The 18,012-nt window shown below is 50.4% G+C and overlaps 1 protein-coding gene across 1 annotated transcript; it reads right to left on the reverse strand.

Moving 5' to 3' along the window:
* Positions 1 to 1,971: 1,971 nt before the first annotated feature.
* ASPHD2 (aspartate beta-hydroxylase domain containing 2) lies at positions 1,972 to 17,589 on the reverse strand. Its single transcript, XM_045363898.3, has 4 exons — positions 17,409 to 17,589; positions 12,374 to 13,482; positions 4,439 to 4,552; positions 1,972 to 3,909 (listed from the first exon to the last, which is right to left on the reverse strand). Exons 2-4 carry the CDS (start codon positions 13,257 to 13,259, stop codon positions 3,800 to 3,802), a joined length of 1,110 nt encoding a protein of 369 aa, XP_045219833.1. The 5' UTR covers positions 13,260 to 13,482; positions 17,409 to 17,589; the 3' UTR covers positions 1,972 to 3,799.
* Positions 17,590 to 18,012: the final 423 nt, after the last annotated feature.

The raw sequence follows: 18,012 nt of genomic DNA on the forward strand, positions 1-18,012 counted from the left end.
GAGGTCAGGAGTTCGAGATCAGCCTGGCCAACATGGTAAAACTCTGTCTCTATTAAAAATACAAAAACTAGCCAGGCATGGAAGCAGGCGCCTGTAAGTCCAGCTAGTCGCAAGGCTGAGGCAGGAGAATCACCAGAAGGTGGAGGTTGCAGTGAGCCGAGATTGTGCCACTGCACTCCAGCCTGGGCAACAGAGTGAGACTCTATCTCAAAAGCACAAAAACAGTCAACAAAAAACAGTGGCTGTCCTCTAGAGACCAAGGTTAGGTGGCCTGCCCGGTGTTACACAGGGGCATAGCTCAGACTTTAACCTCCAGGCTGCGTGGTTTCAAAGGCCTTACCCTTCTTACTACTCACAGCAGCGACCCTCAGCCCGAACTACACATTATAATCATAACCAGAAGTGAGTTTAAAACAAAGACCCATGCCTGGACCCCACTCTCAGAACAATGAAAAAAGATGCTTTGGGAGTGGGGTGTGGACTTTGGGGTTTCCCACAAGTTCCCAGGTGACTGCATCGTGCAGCCACAGTCAAGGACCAGCACACCAGGATCACTCCTCTACCCTACAGCATGCTACAGAGCACTCAATGTTAGAAGTTCAGTGGCTGTCACCCAGGACAGAACCCAGACAATCTGGGTGACTCTAGGGGCTGATGAGCAAGTGCCTGGGAGAAATGGTTTGGGATCAGAAGACCCGGGGTGTGACCTTGTACAAATAGTAATTGGTCTGGCCTCGAGTACACGGGAACAGAGGGAGCTTGAGGCCAATCCAGGCTGTCTCCAGTGGAAGTCAGGATTTCCCGTTTGCAACCAGCTGGCTACCCTTTCTCACTTTGAGCCTCCAGAGCTACAAGATGTAAATTAGTTTAGCAATTGCCTAGTTGGCAATGCACACTTGGGGAGGGTGAGAAACATCGCAATCCCAGGTGAGTGGTGCTCTTCCCTTCCGCTCGCTGTGGCAGCCCGGCCAGGACTGCTGGCTGGAACCCCGCTTGCAGGCGAAAACACGCGACAGCCTGGCTGCTTCTAGGGCTCCTGGCTGGGAGACCCCCTGTCTCCCTCTCTTCTAAAGGGAAAAACATGAAAAACGTAGCTACTGAGGGCCATGTTTCTTCCCCTGTGATTAGACACAGGCAATTGAAAGTAGCCACTGGCTTCTCTGGCCACACCCACTGCTGTCCCGATGTATTTTCCCATCTCTTCCGCCTGGCAACCTTCCTCTTCACCTGTTTCTCTACTCCGCTGTGGCAGAAAGGGAAACAGTGTTGTTGGGTGCCCTTTATATGCCAGGTACTGCACATAGCCACAGAGGAGAAACTGAGGCTGCGAGAGGCTGAGGGACTTGCTCAAGATCCCAAGGGTACAAACTCCTGGCACGGAGTCCTAGATCCTCAGCTTCTCGGAAGCCAGAGTCCTCGTTCTTTGCCCAGTTTGACATCTATTGCTCATTAACGTACCCTAGATGTGCTCTTGTTGTCCCCACCCCGCTAGTCCCATTACTTTGGGACATTTTGCTTCATTCACTATCCACAATCAGTTCTATTGACCCACCTGTCTCTGTGACATGACTCAAAACACAAAAGCCTCAAAGTCACTTGCCCTCTTCTGCCTGGCAAGTCTTTGTTTTTTGTTTTGCTTTTTTTTTTTTTTTTTGGACAGTGTCTTGTTCTGTCATGTTGGCTGGAGTGCACTGGCACGATCTAGGCTCACTGCAGCCCCCGCCTCCCAGGTTCAAGTGATCCTCCCACCTCAGCCTCTCAAGTAGCTTGGACTACAGGTGTGCACCACCACACTCAGCTAGCTTCTTTGTTTGGTAGAGACAATGCCTCACTATGTTACTCAGGCTGGTCTCAAACTCCTCGGCTCAAGCGATCCTCCCCGCTCAGCTTCCCAAAGTGCTAGGATTACAGGCGTGAGTCACCGAGCCTGGCCTGTCTTTCTTTACAACAGATGACCTCATCACTTCACTCTGGTTTTCAGCAAGATCCTTTATTTATCTTCTGTTCCTCAACCACGTCACATGAATGCAGGTAGCTAGGTACCTGCGCGGGCTGATGGTTTTGTAAACGCAGAGCAGAGTAGTCAGGATGTGTATAAATCATGCACCTCAGTGATTCTTTAACAAGATACTTAATGAGTAAAAAAACTTCAGGTGTGTTTGAAATGTCTGCCTTTTCCTGCATTCTCGTCCCTGACAAATATCTGTGTAGACATTTTACTCAAATGTAGACATGTGCTCTTTGCACACTTCCTGGTACCTGCCTGGTGCATTTCAATTGTGTTTTCTTTGGATGGTTGTACCTCTTAGAAGCTGTTGTTTTCCATTTGGGTCTAAACACTGGACCTGCACCTGCGACCAGCTGTATATTCCAAATCACTCCTCGGCTTTATAAATCTGACACTGCCCATAATATATTATTCAGAAAAGGCATCTCTAGTGTGGCTGGCTGGCTATGCTTTCACACATCAGCTAACACAGGCTATTTCTAGACTGAGTGCTTCAAACTGGTCTCCTGGGACCTTTTCCTTCAGGAAGAGATCCACATGTTCTTCACAGGAGACCAGAAAACCAGCACGATGGCCACGGGTCCTCTGGGCGTGTAGGTCTTCTCTGTCTCCTCACTAGCACACACTGGCTTGGGCCATCATCATGCAGTGCACACCTTTGTGCTGTGACAAAGACACAGGGCCAACTCTTCCACTATTTCTGAGTCTAGTGTTTGAACATTTATGTACAGACAAAAAAACAAAAAACAAAACAAAAAAAAAACCATAGGCAACAGAACTCCAAAGCAAAACAGAAACTTTGGTCAGATCTATTATTCCAGTTTTGCCAGAGAAAGGCTTTCCCCGAATGTCACTGGGTGAGTGAGGTCTTATCCCCCTACAGCTCCTATCAGCCAACCTGGTGGCCTTAACGTTCATCATCGTGGACTCAAAACAGCTAAAACTGGGAATTTTCCAGGCCCAGTTTGGCAGTAGGGCTTCTGTAGGCAGTGAGGTAAGTGGATCACACGTTCCGTGGCTGATCTGTGTGAGCCGAAGCTTGGCACTGGGGGACACCAGCTTCAGCTTTGCAGGAAAGCCGTGTTTAAAGAGTAGCCTCCAGTCCTGCCGGCCCAATGCTTTTGCCATCAGGGACCTGACAAGGTTTAGGGTGAGGTGAGCGATGGTGACAGTATCCCTGGGCTGGACGCTGTGCGCCATCCTGACCGTGTCTGGCAGCCTCTCCACCCAGCTATGAAGCCAGTCAGGTGCGGGAGCTGCAGACTGTCCCTCTGCCCTCGGGCGGCTGAAGGGCCCCCTGTGTGCCAGCATCAGAGGCCAAGTTCTCCAGCTCTCTGGTTTGCAGTTTTTAGTTTAGTTTTTTTGTCTTTTTGTTTTTTTTAAGATGACCACAAGAAGTTTTACATTATTACATTCAGACAAATAACCATTTAGTTACTCTTATTTCGGAGCACTGAAAAAAAACAAGTAGGAACAGAAGACAGACTTACAAGGGCTCTAAGTCTCTGGTCACAGAATCAAAGGAATGCGCTGTTAGGCCAGAAAAGGAATCTCTGAAGCAAATGATTGGAAGGAAAAAAAAAAATCTAAGGAAATACAAGCTGAAAAGTTTCCATTTACAATAACCAAAGGAAAGAGGGACCCGACATGATATAAAATCCCAAAGAAGAGCTTTCCGCTGAGGCAGGTTTCTGAGCGTGGAATCATCACACCGGTAGGGACTGGACCGGACCACAGTCTGCCCAGACCCCACCTCGGCCCCTCTTGCCGACTCCAGCACGGGTAATGCTCTCATCGTCCTGGAGCAAAGATGAAATCAAGGGCCTGCCGTTCGGCCGCTGCGACGTTTGGATGCCACAAATCCACCATGAAAACCACCCGAGGGCCATCCTCTGCTGAACCTGGGGGGAAGGAGGGGTGAGAGGAGAGGTTCAAACCACCCTGGAGCCAGGACCCAGGGTCCAGGCAGGGCTGGACCGTACGTGCTCAGCTTTGGGGCAGGGACCCATCCTGTCCCTCGGCTCGGATCGGATCACCTCCTCTCTCACTGAGAACATAAACCTGGCTTCGTGGGCTTCTGAGCAAGGTGGACAAAAGGAAATGGGGAGCTGGAGGGATCTTTATGTGGGAATTTTTAGGGCAATGAAACTCTTGTGTATGATACTGTCAGGGCAGGTCCGTGTCATCATCCATTTGTCAAAACCCACAGAATGAATGGACAACACCAAGAGTGAACCTTAATGTCAACGATGAACTTTAGGTAATAACAACGCGTCAATACTGTGTGTGTGTATGTGTTACGGGGTGATACGAAGGGGCCTCCTTGGTACTTTCTGCCTGATTTTTCTGGAAACATAAAACTTCTCTAAAAAATAAAGTCTATTCATTGAAAAACAAAATAATAAGGAAGCGGGAAAGGCAGCCACTCACCTTCGTGGAACGCAGCATGCAGGAAAGAGTCATCAAACAGAAGGCAGCGCCCTTCTGCCCAGCACTGGGGCTCTCCCCCCACCACCAGCTCACAGCCATTTGGAGTTTTCAGACCTTGTAGGAAAACCAGAGAAAGGAAAGTGAAGGCAGGCAAGATTCAGGGAAGGCCAGGAGGCAGGGGGTGATTTGCCTTAGTGAGAGTTTTTGACTTCTAAAGCACCTGACCTGCCTCAGCCCCTCTGGAGCCCGTGCTATGGTCTGAAGGCTTGTGTCCCGCAAAATTCCTATGTTGAAACCTGACCCCCGAGGTGATGGTGTTAGGAGGTGGGGCCTTTGGAAAGTGATCAGATCACGAAGGCGGGGGCGTAATAAATGGGAGTAGCACCCTTATAAAACAGGCCCCAGGGAGCTTCTTTACCTCCTTTCACATCTTTTTTTTTTTTTTTTTTTGAGATGGAGTCTCTGTTGCCCAGGCTGGAGTGCAGTGGTGTGATCTCGGCTCACTGCAACCTCCGTCTCCCGGGTTCAAGCGATTCTCCTGCCTCAGCCTCCGGAGTAGCTGGGAGGCACTGGATTAGCTTACAGGCACCCGCCACCTCACCCGGCTAATTTTTTTTGTTTGTTTTGTTTTGTTTTGTTTGAGACAGAGTCTCAAACTGTCTGGAGTGCAGTGGTGTGATCCTGGCTCGCTGGAACCTCTGCCGCCCGGGTTCAAGCGATTCTCCTGCCTCAGCCTCCCAAGTAGCTGGGATTACAGGCACCTGCCACTGTGCCAGGCTAATTTTTGTAGTTTTAGTAGAGTCGGGGTTTCACCATCTTGGTCAGGCTGGTCTTGAACTCCTGACCTTGTGATCCACCCACCTCGGCCTCCCAAAGTGCTGGGATTACAGGCATGAGCCACTGCGCCCTGCCAAGTTTTTGTATTTTAAATAGAAATGGGGTTTCACCATGTTGGCCAGGCTGGCCTCGAACTCCTGACTTCAAGTGATTCACCTGCCTCGGTCTCTCAAAGTGCTGGAATTACAGGCATGAGCCACAGCACCCGGCCTGACATCTTTTTTTTTTTTTTTTTTAGATACAAGGTCTTGTTCTGTTGCCCAGGCTAAAATGCAATGGTTCCACCATAGTTCACTGCAGCCTCCACCTCCTAGGCTCTAGAGATCCTCCAGCCTCACCCTTTTGAGTAGCTGAGACTATAGGTGTGCACCATCATGCCCAATTAATTTAAAAATTTTTTTTGTAAAGATGGGGTTTTGTTATGTTGTCCAGGCTGGTCTTGAACACCTGGCCTCAAGCTATCCTCCCACCAAAGTGTTGGGATTACAGGCAAGAGCCACTGCTCCTGGCCATCTCCTTGCACCAGGTGAGGTCACGGTGAGAAGGTGTCATTTCTGAACCAGAAGCAGGCCCTCACCAGACACCAAATCTGCTGGCACCTTGATCTTGGGCTTCTAGCCTCAGAACTGTGAGTTCTACATTTCTGTTGTTTATAAGCCACCATCTAGATCCTCACTGCGCTCTTGGCAAAAATTCATTCCTTCGTTGGCTTCATCTATTCTGGGTCATGGCTTCCTTTGATGAAAGTCACAGACTGACATTTGTACTACACTTTGAAGCCCAACCAGGGGACCCCCAGAAATCGAGGGAGGTTGCATTTAGAACCCTGCCTTACCCAGTAACTGTGTTTACTGTAGTCTCACCTCTAGGACTATCTCAGTTACGATTAAAGAATCAAAGGCTCAGTGTTCTCCTCTTTGGGTTCTAGCCTTTTAATCCATTTTGAGGCTGGAGGATGGCGTGCTCTTTGTCTGCCCTCATTCTGGGAAACTGGAGGACACTTCTAAGGTAATGGCTGAGGTTCAAGAGGAAACAGACTGGAACATTTGTAAGAAGCCGTATGTTCGGCCAGGCATGGTGGCTCACACCTGTAATCCCAGCACTTTGGGAGACTGAGGGGCAGGCAGATCACCTGAGGCCAGGAGTTCGAGACCAGTCTGGTCTCAAACATGGTGAAACCGTCTCTCTACTAATAATCCAAAATGAGCCGGGTGTGGTGGCAGACGCCTGTAATCCCAGCTACTTGGGAGACTGAGGCATGAGAATTGCTTGAACCCAGGAGGCAAAGGTTGCAGTGAGCTGAGATTGCGCCACCGCCCTCAGCCTGGGCGAATCGCACCACTGCACTCCAGCCTGGGCAACAGAGTGAGACTCTGTCTCAAAAATAAAAAAAAAATTAAAAAGAAGCTGTATGCTTCCAAGGCCAGTGGGGTCTGGTTGGAACACTGCCATGTGTGACCCTCAGTCACACTTTCCAACACAAGGGTCTGCAGAAGCACTTGGCCCCCATCGCTACCTTGATGTCCAGAAAAGAAGGGGCCATCGTGGCTGTCTGGTGATTTCAGAATGGGTCCGGTCAGCCCGACAGCTCTGAGGAAGGCCTACCCAGGGGGAAGCAGAGTCCTGGAAGAGGAGCTGGGATGGGTGGTGGTCTCGTCTGTCTTCAGTGACTCACTGTGACCACAATGACCCTGGGCAAGTTGGCATTCCCCTGACTGAATGTCCTTTAGCACAAAAATGAAATAGCTTTCCTTCCAGCAGCCAGAGTATTTTAATGTATTCTTTGAACCAGAAATAATGGTTCCAGGAAGTACGTTCAGAGTAATAATTCAAATAAAGAGGCCACATGGCGGAAAGAGAAGGACAGAGGACTTGGGGACAGATGAATGGTTGCGACCCTTATGTGCTGTGTGACTTTGGGTAAGTCACTCAGCCTCTCTGAGCCATACCCTCTTCATCTGTAAAAAGGGGACATTAGCATACTGAACCTTCCAGGGCTGCTATGAGATTTTATCCTTGTTACCAATAACTGAAGACCTACTGTGTCTTCCTACTCAGCTTTGTGCTAAATACACACTTTACAGGCATCGCTTCACCCACTTTCCAGATGGGGTAACTGAGAAGTTAAATGACCTGCTAAAAAGTTACCATTTAGTGTTGCTGAGTCAGCCTGGCTCCAAAGAACAGGCTGTTATAAAACTGGACATGATGATATAAATGCTAGTTGTTATACTATTAACAGAAGAATTAAAGTGATTGTGGATTTTTCTTTATTATTACTCTTTTTTGAGATGGAGTCTCGCTCTGTCACCCAGGCTGGAGTGCAGTGGCACGATCTCAGCTCACTGCAGCCTCTGCCCCTCAGGTTCAAGCGATTCTCCTGCCTCAGTCTCCCGAGTAGCTGGGATTACAAGTGTGCACTACCGTGCTCCGCTAATTTTTGTATTTTTAGTAGAGATGGGGTTTCACCATACTGGCCGGGCTGGTCTCGAACTTCTGGCCTCAAGAGATCCACCTGACTCGGCCTCCCAAAGTGCTGGGATTACAGGCTTTAGCCACTGTGCCTGGACTGATTTTCTTGTAGTTAATATGTGTGATGGTTAATACTGAGTGGCAACTTGATCGGATTGAAGGATACAAAGTATTAATCCTGGGTGCGTCTATGTGGGTGTTGCCAAAAGAGATTAACATCTGAGTCAGTAGGCTGGGGAAGGCAGATCCACCCTTAATCTGGTAGGCACCATCTAATCAGCTTCCAGCAAATATAAAGCAGGCAGAAAAACATAAAAAAGTGAGACTGGCCTAGCCTCCCAGCCTATATCTTTCTCCAGTGCTCGAAGCTTCCTGTCCTCAAACATCAGACTGCAAGTTCTTCAGTTTTGGGACTCGGACTGGCTCTCCTTGCTCCTCAGCTTGCAAACAGCCTATTGTGGAACCTTGTGATCGTGTGAGTTAATACTTAATAAACTCCCCTTTACATATATATATAATATACATAATATATATATTTATATATATCCCATATATACACATATATAATATACATATATACACACACATATATACACTATTGAGAGTTGAAACATATTAGGGTCCTCTTAAAGGGACAGAACTAATAGGATACATATATACACACACATAATATATACATATATATGTGTATATCTGTATATATGTGATATGTGTATATATTATATATATTATGTGTATGTGTATGTGTGTGTATATATCCTATTAGTTCTGTCCCTCTAAGAGGACCCTAATATGTTTCAACTCTCAATGCACCTTTCATTAAATCAGCTGAGACTGCTCATCCTGACAGAAGCCATGATTTCCCGCTACGGTTAACAGCAGCTGGAGGAGTTAGGGCTGTAAAGACGCCCAGATGGAGGGCCTCACAGGCTACGTTTTCCTTTTGTGTGTGCCCCTACTGACTGGTTCAGGTGGCGAAGGCCTTTAGGAATGGGCAATTCTCTGCAGGGACAGCCACCCCGGGGTTTCAGAAGGAAGCTCCCCTTTCTCTGGGCCACGAAATGATTCATCACCACACGCCATGGTGCAATAGAAAAATGGCCTGGCCTGCTGGCTCCACACCCCCCTGCTTCTTGTTCTCCGCCTCCCCTTCATTCTGCTCCTGCCCCCATTCCTGCCTGTTGCCCACAAACCAGCTTAGTTGGCAGAAGAGCTCATTTCTTCCCTAAACAGATCATTCCAGTGGCTCTTGGGGACAGTGACAGGCCCCACACATGGCCTCAGATAGTACCATATGCTCTTCTATGCTCCGTGTTTGCTGCTCTGTCCCTAGCGAGCCCTGCAGGAGGCAGGAAGGAGGTTAGAGAAAGGGCTCTGTCCACCGGCGGCCCTCACTCTTCAGGCGGCCGGCAACCGGGCACTCAGGGTGGGCAAGGGGAACAGGAGTTGATCTACTGTTACCAGCCAGCTAGACCACCTAGAAATCTGATGACATGCAGAAAAGAAACACAAGAGTCTAATTGTGCTTCTTTAGCTAGAATTTGCTGAACATACTCATGCATTTTCATGAAGTGTCTGCCTCCCTGGTAACATCTGCCTGGTGAGTTTCAGAGGAGCTTCAGAGGCGGTTTTCTGGAAGTTGGTGGCAGTGCAGTTGGAATAGCCCAGCATTGTGTATGATGCTGAGTGGGGGGTGGGCCTGAAGCTGTCCTGTGGTCCCATATGAAGTCAGGACCGGGTGATGCCACCTCTAGAAGTAGCTCACAGCAGAGCTCAGCAAATATGTCTCGAACAAATGGGCTGTGTTAGTGAGGAGCAGTGGCTGGGGCTTCAGTGTTTCGCAGGGACAATTCCATCAGTCACAGCTCAGGCAGAAGGCAGAAGAGGAGAAAGCACTGGTGTTTCAAGAGCACAGTTCTGGAACCGCAGGTGCCTCCACCTTCAGCCAGGTAACCAGCAGAGGTGTGGCCACCAGGTACGCACCAGGCTTATCCTGCTTCTGACCTCATTCTCTGGACTCCCTCTCTGTCAACACACACAGTCATGTAAATCCGACACACCTTTGTTTCCCTCCTGGGTGGATATTAATGTGGGCAAGACAGTGTAAAGAAGGAAACGCTGAGAAAACCCAACCAGGGAGCTCGCCTTGGCCATGGAGAACAAGTCACACCACAGTGGGACGTCTTCTAAGAAGGTTTCCTGCCATCTACGGGAACATGGAGGGCCTACTTTTTCTGGCAAGTACCTAGCTGGGCTGAGAAGGAAATGACCGGCCACAGGCCACAGTGTGAGCCAGTGTGGGCATCATGTTTTACACACACACACACACACACACACACTCTCATGCATGCATACTGTACAGATAAACAACAAGCATTAATCTACAGGAAGCAGACCCCAGATTTTCCTTGCTACCATCGCTTCCTACTCACACCTGTTTGAAATTCTACCACATCAGTCCCCAAATGCCCTTCCCTGATGTCATTCTGAAGTTTTAAAACAGTACATAAAGGCAAACCTTTCAAAAGAAGAGCATCACTCCCCATTGCCCACGGCCTCCATTCTCAAGCCTGGCATCAAGGGCCTCTGAGGTTTGCTCCCACCTGACCTGTCCAACCTCAGTCCACACTACTGGCCTCCCCAGCAAGCCTAGACCCGGCTTCCCCTAGCCCCAGGGGACGACTCCACTCCCTCGCTCCACCCTGGTGGCACCTGATTCCTGTGTGGGGATCCTCCAGCATCAGACCCACCTCCCCAGGACACCCCTCGCACGGCAGTTTTGTTAGTGACCATCACCTGGATTATCATCCCATCACTTAGATTAGTTTACTGTCCACTGCCCTCTACCTGCCACACATTTTACGCATATTACTTCCCACTCCTCAAAACAGCCCGCAAGTGGGAATCGTGATCTCTGTTTTAGAAGAAAATGAAGGTTGAAGGAAGTTCAGAGTCCTGCCCAAGGTCACTCAGCAAACGGGGCGAGGCCAGGACCTGAGTCCAGATCTGTTTGCTTCCAGAGCCTGTTCCTTTCCCACTGTTTCCTGGGGGTAGGGTCCATGTCTTAGGGATCATTTTTCACACGGTCCAACACAGTCCTTGATAACAGCTACTAGCTCCCATTCATCAAATGCTGTCATGTGCCAGGCACCCTGCCAAGGGGCCATGTAAGATGCCACTCATTGAATCCTCTCAACAATCCTGTGAAGTAAGTAACATCTCCCCATTTTACAGAGGAAGAACTGAGGCAGAGAGAGACTCAGTGTCCTGCTCGAAGTCTCATGGCTGACCGCTGACCGGGAATTCAGGCCCACTCCCCCAGAGCCTCCACCCAGTCCACCCTTTACTCTTGAAATTCCTACCATGTCAATTGCTCAAATCTAGTTATATTTCTTTCTTTTCTTTCTTTCCTTCTTTTTTTTTTTTTTTTAACGCAGTGACATCCTCCATCCAAACCACATCTTACTCAGAATCTCCACACAGACAGCAGGAGAAGCAGAGCTGGTAAGGGTGAAGAGGGCTCGGGGCCTCCAGCTCCGGCTCCTTCCCAGGCAACCCTGAGGCTCCTCTGCAGAATATGGTTATGAAACTCCTGCTCCAACCCATGCACCAGGTTCCTCCGCTGCTCTTCCTTCCTCCCTTCTGAAGCTGAGGCAGCGTTGCGAACTTTCTAAAGCTGGACGCTGCTGAGGCTCTCTGCACACTCTAGTCTGGGATGCTAACCAGTGATGCCACCATCCCACAGACCAGCTTTTTATTGCCACTCACCAGGAATAAGGCATTCTGTGGAACTAATATCTCCATGACCAAGTTGTTTTAAGCCTACTTTTATTGAATACTTGCTCTATTTTAGGCTCTGTGTGCATACATACATACTTTACAATACACGTTATCTGATTTCATCCTCAGATCTTTTTACCTCCACTTCCCAAATGATGAAATTGAGGCTCAGAGAGGTGAAGTGACTTGCCTAAAATAGCACAGCTCGTGGTGGGGCCAAGATGCAAAGGCCATCTAACTCCAGACTTTGTTTGCAAAACCACAGTCACACACACAGTACACACACGACCAATTTTCTCAGAATCAGAGTAAAAGAAGCTTAGCACTAAGGACCATTTCATCCTTGATGACTGCAAAGGGGCTTAAGTATCTTTCACAGCCTCCTGGACAGCATTATGAACCTCGGTAATCATTTTAACAAGTCTTTGGCTCTAGAACGACATTGTCCCCATACGGTAGCCACTAGCCATATGTGTCACTGCTATTTAAATTAAAATTTAGTTCCTCAGTTACAGGAGCCACATTTCAAGCACTCAGTTAGTCACATGTGTCTAGTGGCTACCATTTTGGACAATGAAGATGGAGAACATTTCTGTCACTGCAGAAAGTTCTTTGCACAGAGCTGCTGTCAGAAATTAGGTTTGCACCAATCACAAGATTTCTTTTTGACTCAATCTCTGCTGTCAAAATTGTTTACATGCAATTCATCAGTTTTTGCTCAAAATGAACAATGCGAAAAGGCACAATTCTGACCATTTGAGCTTTCGCGATGTTTTGATTGCCATGAGTGAGAGAGGCTGAGCTTGCAAATGTGCATGCCGGGAGACCCCCGTCCCTGCAACATACCTAAATGGCATCGGATGCGGATGTTGGTGGGTCCATAGTGCTCCGTTATCACAGTCCCAGGGCTCAGCACAGAGATGCACGCGTTCCCAAAAACATTGTTCCCAATACAGGTCCGAAGGCTTCCGAGCAAGCGGTACGTCCGTGGACACTTCCTACAGTTCCTGGGAACACAAACCCCCTGATTGACCAAGTAAAAGGTGAACCACTCCCCGCTGGGGGTGCTGTTCATTTTCCATCCTTGCGGGAGGCTGCAGTTTGAGAAAGCTTTGTAGAGGGTCTCAAACTCGCACAGGATGGTCTGGAAGTTCCGTTCCAGCACTTCCACGTCATGTTTCTGTGCATCCCGGGAGAAATAGGGCGTGGTGGGCAGGTCGGGTAGGAAGAAGACCTCGGGCTTCTGGATGGAGGGCCGGCTGTTGAGGTACCGGCCCTGCTCGCGGATGCCCTTGTGGATGCGGCCCATGCCGGACCAGGAGTAGCGCTTGGCGTACTCCTGCAGGTTGTGGTACAGCTTCTGGTTGAGGCCCTCGTTGTGGGTGCAGCGCATGCACTCGGGGGACTGGCAGTACACATAGCCATTCTGCAGCCCGTTGGCATCGGCGGCCTGCATGAGGGAATTGACGGAGACGTAGGGCCGGGGCTGCTCCCTGCCCACGTGATAACAGTACCACACGAACAGGACCAGGAGGCAGGCCACAGTGATGACAGCAGTGGTGTCGCAGTCCCGCACGGACTGGATGCCGGTGGCGATGCAGTCCCTCAGGCCATCCAGCGACCAGCTCCAGGCCACCAGCCACTCGAGCGACATCTTGGGGCAGTCCTTACTGGGGATGTGAAGCAAGGTCAGACAATCAGTCCTCGGGGCTCCCAAGGGCGCCCACACCATGCAGGTTAGAGTGGGGGGGAAGGAGCGACTGGGGCAGGGGGAGGCATGGCTGCCACCAATCCTCAGATCCTGCCAGGGGCGGCATTGATGAACGACAAGGTCGGCCGTGCCCACTGCTCCACTTCTGGCAAAAGTCACTGCAGTGGGGTGGAAGAGGCTGGTTTTTGTCACATTATCAAGGGCTGTCGGTCCCTGTGAAAGTCTTTGTTTAGGAAAACCAAACCTGGGATGGAAAAAAAAAAAAAAATCAGCATAAATTTTACACCTGGAAAAGTCCTCAAATGAAATGTAAAGTGTTAGATCATTCTGTAGGATCCCAGTTAGTGCGGGTCACACTTTGCAATCCTGTGTATTGCCTCCCCATTCTACGGCCACTCCCATTTCCCAAAAGGCCAGTAGCATTTCATCTGCGTCAAGTACTGCTTATAATTACAGCGGTCCCATCTGCTTTGTGCTCTCCATAGGAGGGTGCTATTATCCCCATTTTACAGATGAGAAAACTGAGGCCCAGAGAAGCAACGTAACTCGTAAGAGTTACACAGCCAGGGCGGGGACTCAAACACCATCTGACTTCAAGGCCCATGTCTATCCATTTGGCTGCACTATTTCATCATAGGTATTTAATCAATGCGTATACTCCTGTAATTGCTGTACCTTTAATTCCAAAGAATCCTGGATTCAAAAGCATCTTAAAAATGGCAAAGGGACTTAAAAACTGCACATTCTCCATTTCGCTTTCTCTTTGCAAGCATTTCATCATCCTTATTTCATTCTGCTGCCCTTCTGACAGAGGTTGGGCTAATACCAAGTTGGAAGAGGAAGTGGGCACTCTGAGGTCATGCCTGTGGCAGACAAAGGGCGTTTTTTGTCTACCCACTTGGAGACTACCTACTGGCCTCACCCACAGGGTCATGAAAGGAAAACGAGGGAGGTAGAATGAAAATAAAAGCCCTTCCAGGTCTCTGCCTCAGTTTCCCACAGCCGACAGCATCTCCAAAACAGCCAGAAATGCTTTGCTACTTACCCAGCTGGGGGTTAGGGTCAGGGCCCGGAACCCTCATGGTCCTAATAACCTAAGAGGGGCTGAATGTCATGCTGCCTAAGTCTCTAAAACCCCAGCCGTGTTTCCCAGCATTCTCCAAAACCTTTTGTTCATCCTGCTTCTTCTGATACAATGAGAACAGCCAGGTCTCTGCTTCTACAAGTCTGATACTCAAGGAGCACAACGTAGAATATTCCTTTTGTACTCTACGCTCTCACTTCTCTCTCAGAAATATAGGAAGGCAGCTTAAAAAATGGAAAAGTTGTCCCCTCCCTTTTCCCAGGGGACTAAATTTGGCCTGAAAATTCTTGCAGCGTCGTAACAGAGAGGAGCCAAATTAGAGATGGGCCCAGCTGAGGATTCATCCCAACCTTGGGCAGATCACTTCTCCTAAGCCTCAGTTTTTCTTTCTTTCTTTTTTTTTTTGACGGAGTTTCACTTTTATTGCCCAGGCTGGAGTGCAATGGCACAATCTCGGCTCACCGCAACCTCTGCCTCCCAGGTTCAAGCGATTCTCCTGCCTCAGCCTCCCGAGTAGCTGGGATTACAGGCATGCACCACCACACCTAGCTAATTTTGTATTTTTAGTAGAGATGGGGTTTCTCCATGTTGGTCAGGCTGGTCTTGAAATCCTGACCTCAGGTGATCCGTCCACCTTGGCCTCCCAAAGTGCTGGGATTACAGGCATGAGCCACCATGCCCGGCCGCCTCAGTTTCTTTATCCGCGAAATGGGGTTCCTGTTCATCTCACTGGATGAAGATGAATGATGGCGGATGGACAACGATCAAGTCATAATGAGCACCCAATATATGCAGGCGACGGCTAGGATGGGTGGCATCCCATAACGAGTAGCCGGCATTCCAAAGGTGGGGCATGGGAGAAAGTTATCGCAAGACTCAGAATTCCAACAGTTAAAGATAAATCCTCTTGTTGCCCCATGTGTCAAGTGGATTTTTTGTCCCCAGACTTGCTAAGCTAAAAATGAAAGGGAAGCCTTAGGTGCTCATTAACTGCCTACTTGCTTCTTCCCAGTTTCGGTTGAATAATCACTTGACTATAATGTTTAGTAAGTCAAAAACACACATGCTGAATATTCATGGAAATTTTTTATGTTTCTAGGAAAAATACAAGAGTGGGGAGGTTAGAAGCTAAATTGTTGTTGTTTTTTCTTTCCCACACGTTCTCAATTTCTTCTCAGATTGAGGAGACAAGGAAAAGGCTATGACTCACTAGAGGTTAAGAAATCCCTTCAGCCCCCTGTTTCTCTCCTTGTTAGACCATAAACTGGCAGCTGTTACCTCTTTAGGAAAACGAAAGAAAATCCAGATGAAAGATGTTTTGTTTGCAAGCCACCTCCCAAACAGAACCCCGGAGTTCCTGAAATTCAGTGTGAAACGATCATCTATGTGACGCCAAGCACTTTCACTAAAAGGATTTCCCCCACCACTGAGCTAAACCCCTAACTGGAACTTTTCAACCGGGTTTGTCAGGAGGAGAGATTTTTATCTTAAATGTTCTAAGAGTGAGATGGTGACAATTTAACAAGCAACTGTAAAGTGTGAGTTCCCATCAGCCCTGCTAATCACTTAAGTCAAGCAAAATGCAGACACAGAAAACGGTGGATGACGGAGAAACCTCTCCACTGGACACCCCAGCCCTTACTCTCTTCTCAGGAAAGCCTCCTTCTGTACAGACCCAGCCATGAGCCCTCCCCAAGGCCGAGCTGTAAGCAAAAGAATGTAAAAGATTCTGAACCCCAGCTTCAGACCCTCCTCCCGAGATCATAAATAGCACTGAGAGCTCAAGTGAGGACTTTGCATAACTGTCAGTCACTTTTAGTCAAAATATGCCTATAGGCCCCTGCACCCAGAGGTGGATTTACAGGCTCAAAGCTGAACTGTGACAATAAAAGAAACACTTACATGTGTAGAGTGACTGGCAGTTTATTAAGCACTGCTTCAAACGTTTGATCCTCACAGCTACCCAGTGACAACTCCCCATCTCCCCAGTGGGGAGGGGAGAGACTCCCCTGACAGCTCCTTGCCCAGTGACCACAGTAGCTTCCAGCTTCCTTCACGCATTTGTTCACTGTCATCTGTGTTATTTCTGTCCTCATCAGGGATGGGGACATCTCACCGCAGCTCTGCACTTTAATAATATGCAACCCCAGACCTTCCAGCTCAGTTGGCTCTGGGGAATTGACTTCAAATCCATGGCCAGTTGGAGAGCAAGTCCAATCCAAGACAACTTCTGACACCATGAACACCTGGGAGAGCCGGTCTCAGACCTGACCTGGTCAACCTACTTCAGATGTCCATTCCCAGAGGCTACCCAATGCCAAAGAGTGTCTGCTCACCCTCAGGATGAGGCCAAGTCACCCTGGAAGCCCCCCAGTGAGCAGCACAGCCCTGGGCAAGGTGTGTGATGCATGTCACCCTCTCCACTCAGGGGCCAGAGATATGCCCTAGGGCCAGCCCTTCCCGGTGCAGACCTGGGGATCTTCCCTTTCTTGGACAGCTTCTCAGCACCCACCTGCCCTGGAGAGTGGGAAAGAGGGGAGGGATGAAGATGGGTTAACACAGATGGTGACCACCAGGAGTTCAGGAGAGGAGGGGGATGGGACGATGGAAAGGTGAGTGTTGCCAGGAAAAGTGGGCGATCAGCTCAAGATTGTGGAAGGAGGTTTATGGCGCCTGATAATTCGTGGGACAGGGGAGGAGGGTCACCACGTGAAATATGGGAAGCGGGTGATGCTGAGGTCTGGGGGAGGGGGACAGGAGGTGAGGAAAGAGGGGTCACAGGGAAGGAGGCAAATGGAGGAAGGGACCACGATGGGGCAGGGAGGAGGAGAAGCAGGAGGTCTAGGGAGGGTGATGCTCGGCTCCGAGGCGGCTGCACTCAGCACGTACGAGCGCTGGCCTCGGCCGGGCCAGGATGCGGGCGCCCGGGTCCCGGAGCATCCTCGGCGGGGGCGGCGGCGGCAGCGGCGCCGGGAAGGGAGGGCCGCGGGCCTGCAGCTGCCCGGCTCCCGCCTCCAACCCCCGTCCCGGGGTCGGCCCGGCCGCGCCGCCCTCCCGCCCCAGCAGCCCCAGCAGACGAAGCTTACCTGCGCCCGGGCGCGCGGGCGGCTGTCGGGACCCAGGAGACGCCGCCGCCCGAGGGCGCGGACCTGCGGACGCCCCCTGCCCGGTGCCGCCGCCCGGCCGCTTCCCAGCCCACGCCGCTGGAGTCCGAGCCGGAGCACCAGCCGGAGCCCAAGCCGCGCCGGTGCCCCCGCCGGTGCAGACGCCGCGCTGCGCTCCGCGGGGCCGCGAAGACCACAACTCCCACAATGCCTCGCGCGCTGGCCGGCGGGGGAGGGGGCGCCGGAGGGGCGGGGCCAGCGGGGCGGGGCCGGGGACCCCCCTGCACCCGGCACCTGCGCTCGCCCTGCGGGAGACGACCCGAGGCCCGGCCTGCCGCCGCTCCGGAGGGTCCTGGCACTGCGCCCCGAGACGCAGCGCCCGCCCAGCCCGAGGGTGCGCGCAGGCGGCGACAAGTGTGCAGTCATTCATTAAGAAAGGCTCGCGTCGCTTCCTCCGCTCTTTCGTTTTTCGCTCTTTCTCTGTTCTCCCTCCCTCTGTCTTTCTGTTCCTCTCTGAGTCGCCCTCGTCTCCATTTCCTCCTTTTCATTCTCTTTCACTTCCCCGCGACCTCACTTCCTCTCGCCC

This window comes from Macaca fascicularis, chromosome 10 (assembly GCF_037993035.2).
Source record: "Macaca fascicularis isolate 582-1 chromosome 10, T2T-MFA8v1.1".
Classification (NCBI taxonomy): Eukaryota; Metazoa; Chordata; class Mammalia; order Primates; family Cercopithecidae; genus Macaca; species Macaca fascicularis.